At 35.5% G+C, this 6,000-nt stretch overlaps 2 protein-coding genes across 2 annotated transcripts in view; both read right to left on the bottom strand.

The window, feature by feature from the left end:
* Positions 1 to 6,000, bottom strand: part of LOC134850463 (3-phosphoinositide-dependent protein kinase 1-like) — a 203,192-nt gene that overhangs the window by 165,634 nt on the left and 31,558 nt on the right. The gene's annotated exons all lie outside the window — the stretch shown is intronic.
* LOC134840087 (protein C10-like) lies at positions 3,683 to 4,605 on the bottom strand. Its single transcript, XM_063855779.1, has 2 exons — positions 4,377 to 4,605; positions 3,683 to 3,909 (listed from the first exon to the last, which is right to left on the bottom strand). The coding sequence occupies exons 1-2, from the start codon at positions 4,603 to 4,605 to the stop codon at positions 3,683 to 3,685; spliced, it is 456 nt and encodes a 151-aa protein (XP_063711849.1).

Here is a 6,000-nt window from a genome sequence, read left to right as displayed (position 1 = left end):
TTGCACCACCAACGATGCACTCAAAGATAACATGGAGAGATAGCAGCCAAAAAAGAAACCGGAAGTCATAAAGTCGAAAACATAGCCAACAGAGTTGGAAAAGTCCCAATGAACGCGTCCCAATTCGAGAAAGGTGGATGAAAATTTTTTCATTCTGCTAAGAAATCTATGTAAAAACTTATTTCGATGTTAGATGTCGTTCACGTTTTTCATAATCTTTCCACCTTTGCTGTTCGATAATGAAGTTTGCTTTCCTTTTAAAAGAAATAAACTGAACTTAGAAAATAAAAGTTGAAACCTCAAAAAAATTGTCAGCATGAACATAACCAGCATACTAAGCTGATATAGCATGTGATGAAACATTTCAAGTCAAAAAACCTTTGAATGGAACAAATGGAAATAACAACAAGGATAGCCGGTTACATTGCAAGTAGCACAGAATGTTCCGACCAGTCTTTAAAAAAATGTTTTGTCAATTTGGTGTCGTTTTTTTTCGCCATGTTGTGATAAACAAATCTGAACGAAATTATAGAACTTAGGCATTTTTGAGAGTGATAGTAAAATAAGTCAATTTGAAAACAGTTTTTAAAGAATAATGACTGGAAAAACGAAAAAAAAAACTGAAAAAAAATTTCTCAAATTTTTTGCGGACATTTTTTGAAATTTCAAGTTTTTGATTCCCAAAATTGTAGTAAAAAACTCCAAAATTTACCTTTACTTGAATAAACTAAAATTTCACTGCTTAAATTAAGTTCAAATAAGCTATTGTAAGCCTACACGGTCTGGTTCTGTATGCACTCTCGAAGTTCTCTAAGGCTGATTTCTCGCAATTTGGTATTTATATTGTTTCCATATACTCTTTCTACTTCGATTCTTATTACTCTTTCTCTTAACTTTTGAACCAATTTTAAAACGGAGAACGAAGCAAAACTCCCGTGCCTGGTTCAAGCGGGCAGTTTTTAATTAGCGAGGAGAACCGAGAAAAAGTTCCGAATCCATTATGTTGATAAGTTGAGCTATTTTGTAACTGCAACAAGGTTGTCTTACATGTCGTCAAGTTTTAGAGATCTTGGCTTCGATGGACAGTTAAAAGGTGGTGACTGTCATGTGACATTCTAGCGTTACAGTTTGTGCAACTTTTTGATGCTTTTGCCCAACCTCGACAACCAGCGGAGTTGCACAAGAGTAAGTCGTTAACTTCTAAAAAAGCTGTTTTTTTTCTGAAAAAATTTCTGATTTTGAGAGCCCATCAGTTTGAAGGGATGTTTCTTAACGCAGTTTTTCAATTCATTTGGAAGAAATGTCTCAAGAGACATTGATCTGGTGTGATGCGATTAATTTCATCAAGATGTTTTTGATGCAGCCACAGTATTTTTTTTTTTTGGTTTTTCAAGTCTCGACATCGAGTTGCTCTTGGTTTTGTGGCGGTCAGTATTTAAGTTTCGCTATGAAGGTGTTTAATTGGAGTCAGTTTTGTGCAGCCTGTTACAATTTTGAGCGCTGTAATTGGTCGATTTTGAAGACCACTCCAGCGAAGATATTAACTTACTGAAATTGTCTAGACAGGAGCTACGTATTCATAACACTACACCCATTGGCCTCGTATGAAATACTTAGAGTTTCTTTGCTGCAAAACGCATCTTGCGCCTGAAAGTCTCAGTAAGTTATTGTTACGACCATTGAAAATGGGGAGGAACTTTGTATTCGTGTGTTTGTTTTTTTTTCACGCAAAATCAGGTACGACAAATAATCATCGGACTGGGTTGATATATCAGATTAAAACGTTTTCAGTTGTAATTCGAATCACATAAAAAAATCTGAAAAACCGGTTTCAAATTTTTGATGTTTCTTCTTAATTCGAGCAAAAGAAGCAAGCGAGCAGGCTTACAACAAAAGCTGGCTTAAATTATGCCTAACTTAGGACCTTAAATTTGAGCAAGTAACACAAGTTTTTCTAAAAATTTTGAGAAATTTTTTTAAATATAGTTTTTTAGCTTTCCTAGTAAACTTTCTACAACAAATGCTGTACAATTTGCATATACTACTATGACTGTCTAATACACCTGAAATTCATTTTTACGTCAGATCATTTGATCACACCGAGCATAAAAAAACTACACTGATTTGGAAAAAAAACTTTCTAAACCGTAGTTTTCTAAAAATTATAGTCGGAACATTCTGTGCTACTTGCGCAGTAACCCACTATCGTAGTTCAGTGTTTCCAATTTGATTATCACTAAGGTAATATGTTCCGTGAAAGTAAAAAAAGTTAACAACAATGACTTCTACAGTTTTAGGTTTTTGGATGGTAGGTTGTGGGTTATTTTCGATAATCACTTCTTTTGATTAATTACTTTATTCCAGGTAGTTATGATAGTCGCTGACAATTTGTCTGCAGATAGTATTCAATTGCGTTTTGGAAGCCAAGAATACAGAATACTTTGTTGGGGCTGTATCTCTAGTTCAAGTTCAATGATGTTTGGACCGGTTGTGATAATAGAAAAATCATCTGCAAATGTTGTTATTTTGATGTTTTTGAACTTGCATCTTTCTCAAATTCAGAAAAGTTATGATCATTAATATCACCGAGTATTAGAAAGTCCTGAAAGCTGATTGACGAATGCGGTGTAACTAGTGTAGCAGCTTGAGAGTGGTATGATGTATAGATTCGTAAGCTTTATCTGACTGCCTCTCGATTTAATTTTGTTTCGCAGTTCTCAACTCAGTCTTGGGTGTTCAATTGTATTTCATGATAAATATGCTTAATTATGTTTTTGACGAGAAAAGCTAAGCCTCCATTGAGTAACTGAGAACTCCATTGAGACCTCCATGTTTATTGAGTAGCCTAGAGGTATTTTACAGGTGACTTTATCATGAAATTAGGTTTTCTAAATAGGGGCAATAGATATTTTGGTTTCCATGAAGTGAACGATGTTGCTAAGTTTTGGATGCAGGCCAATTTCATTCAGTTTTAAAACTTAGAAATCGTCGCAGTTGTTTTCTTCATTCCTTTTTTCCGGAGTACTTATTTTTTGGTTTCGAGACAATTCCGCTGTTATGTAACGAGGGGAAAGAGAAGTATACCCATCCGCCAAAAAGGTACCAGACGTTTGTGTGAGCTCTTTTTTTTATCACAGATAGGGCAGATACGTAACCGTCCTGGATTCTTTACTTTGCCGACTCTTAGCAGAAAGATGTTATTGATTGTGCCAGCTGGATGGTAGGGGAACGTAGTCGCTGGATTTCTCCGTTCTCAGAATAAAACACGAATTGGGCAACGATGTTCCTGTTACAGAAACTTTGAACGAGATTTGAGCCATGCTGTGAGGCATGACGTGGATACTGCCGCGAAGAGGCACTCGTACTTCGGTTTTCTTTTTCCCAGTAGTCATCTCCGTTGCATGTGCATTTATGGCTTCAAGATTTTATTCTTGTTAGCTAGCTCAAATGGTTCATGAAAATAACTTTATGTACAATTCAATTACATAGATAATCATGAAAATCATCTTTTAAAATTATCTAACCAATGTGTCTCATAAAATAAATGTGCCTCAGAAAACTTCCTTCTGAGTTAACAGTCCAAAAACGCCGGCGCACTGTTCCTTCGTTTCTCTCTATTTTCAAACGGTGTCATACAATGCATACCATCGAATAGTAACTATGACAGATCAAAAGTCTCATTTTATGGAACATGGCCTGTTGAAGAAGCCGTTGAAATCTGTGTAAAATGAGCGGATCCGGTTGGGTCGTAACTGTCATGTGGAGCAATTGGTCCTTGGTTGGCAGGTGACATTTGAGCTTGTGAAAAAAGAGGGGGCATAAAGATGGTCTTGAAGCGAGCTGCCAACGATGCAAGTTCTTCGTCAGTCTTCTCATAGCGATGCAGCACTTGTGTGAACCGGATAGCCGCTGAAATACAAATCATTAACCAATCAAAAGCCTCGAAAAATTTACCGAGAGATTTTCAAAGAAATTTAAGAAGATTTTCTTAAACCTAATTAAACATAGACGTGTCAATGGTTAAATTTATTTCTAACTGTATCACGATCTATTTCAAGTCGAAATGAAACTCTTTGTTAAACGAAATCCCTTGTCAGTCGTTTTAGGGTTAATTGCTCCAATCAAAAATGAAATTGGCTTTCGAAACTGAAGTACGTTTTATTTCCGCTCGACAAAAAATATCTCTTACGCTAAAGCGAATTTTGTTATTTAAATTGAAATCGAGTATCAAGCGCATGGGCGCAAAAGCAAAGCTGAAGATATTATTAACTGGGAAATAAGAAAACCGGAAAGACTAAATTAATAACTAATCATGCCATTCATTTTCTACTAATCTCATCTATCCAAACAGCAATTCAAATTCTATCCAAACTTACAGTCGTAATCAGAATGATAGCCACACTGTTCCATTGTTTCTTGTTGAATTTTTATGGCAATGGGAAATACAAACTGCATTATTTTCACCATATCGCTTCCCGCACGGGACTTAGCCTCCTTCAGTCGAGCTATGTTTTGGGGATTCTCAAACGCAGCCTCAACGATCTTCGTCATACAATGTTTCACTTCCTCGTGACTGAATGCGAGTTCTCGTTCTGTTGATGACATGCTTTGTGTCTTAAATATGGGAAATGGGGGGATAAAAAGAAACTTCGAAGCAAACAAAATTCTAACAGCGTTTCAATTATTGGTTTTTAGACATTGTACATTTTCGATAAATAACACTTCAATTCGTATATAAAAAAAAAACTTTGATGAATCGAGATTAGCACAGAAGCGAAAAGGAGCTTCCCATCACTGATTGTACCACAAAAATTTGCCTGGAATGATTTTTCAGCGTTAAATATGTGTTCCAAAACACTTAGCAAGCAGCAACTAAGCCGGCAAAACTTGGGTAAATGCCCGTTGAGCCAAAAGCAAAACTTGTCATAAAAATTTTTGGAATTTGTGAAATTTTATGCCCCACCCACCCTCCGGAAACCCCACAAAAATTAAATCTATTTTTCCTTCAGATGACGAAAAACTAGGTCAAAAACCTACAAATCATAAGGCAAAATAGCTCAGACAAAACTGTAAACCGAAAAAAAACAGATTAAATGAACACACCACCTGCGATACAAAAAAAAACACATTGCGCTACAAAACAGTGGATGAAAAAAGGGCAGAAGTCGAAAAAAACTTGACAAAAATTGGAAAACTACAGTTACTAAAACTTTATATTTTTATCAGGTGAAATTCATAAACAACCCTTAAAAATGGAAATGATTTAACGAGCGGTAACAAAAGTGACAAACGCTGGGTCGAGACCTGTTGAGCGGAAAACAACTGTTGTCATACAAAATTTCATGAATTTGAAAGTTTTCAAGACCCATCCAAACTGAAACACAATCCCAAACAGACATATTTTGCCCTCGGAAAAATAAGTTGACTTAGTCGATATAACAAAAACGGAAACTGTTTGAAAATTAAAAGAAATGAAAAAACCTCAAACTAAGACATGGTAAATTTACAAGTTTGTGAAGTTTCAGTTATAGCAAAAACTTTTTTAAAATTAAACCGATAAAAATCCTTACCAGATAAGAAAATGACGTTATAAAAACGAAAAATGAACGGACAGAAACTGAGACAAAAACCAGGAACCAGAAAAAAATGAAAAAGTTCTTAGTAATAGTTACAACCTAAATCAGGCCTGAACTATTTTATAGTTAAGTATTAGTATTTTTCTTTACCTGCGGACAAAATGTTTTACGGGGAAAAAGTCTAGTACCCGATTTCAATACCCTTGCTTATCGCAAGGGTAATGAAAATGAAAATAACTTCCAACCCAAAAATTGGGATGTGGCACTTTAAAAGACACAAATTAAGCAGACAAACAATAGGCAAACAATTTATATGAAACGGAATATTACCCGTTTGACAAAAAAAGCGGGTCCTGACCAGACGCCAACTAAAAAAAAATTTCTGTCACTGACGTAGTCGTTGTCTCAGATAAGTCCGCCAGTC

The sequence above is a fragment of the Symsagittifera roscoffensis genome, chromosome 1 (genome assembly GCF_963678635.1).
Source record: "Symsagittifera roscoffensis chromosome 1, txSymRosc1.1, whole genome shotgun sequence".
NCBI lineage: Eukaryota > Metazoa > Xenacoelomorpha > Acoela > Convolutidae > Symsagittifera > Symsagittifera roscoffensis.
This window is presented reverse-complemented; position numbering and strand designations above follow the sequence as displayed.

Coding starts and splice junctions, on each gene's coding strand:
- LOC134840087 (XM_063855779.1), bottom strand. CDS start 4,605: ATGTCATCAACAGAACGAGAACTCGCATTCAGTCACGAGGAAGTGAAA. Junction 3,910..4,376: donor CTATCATTCTGATTACGACT/GTAAGTTTGGAT, acceptor TTTGTATTTCAG/CGGCTATCCGGTTCACACAA.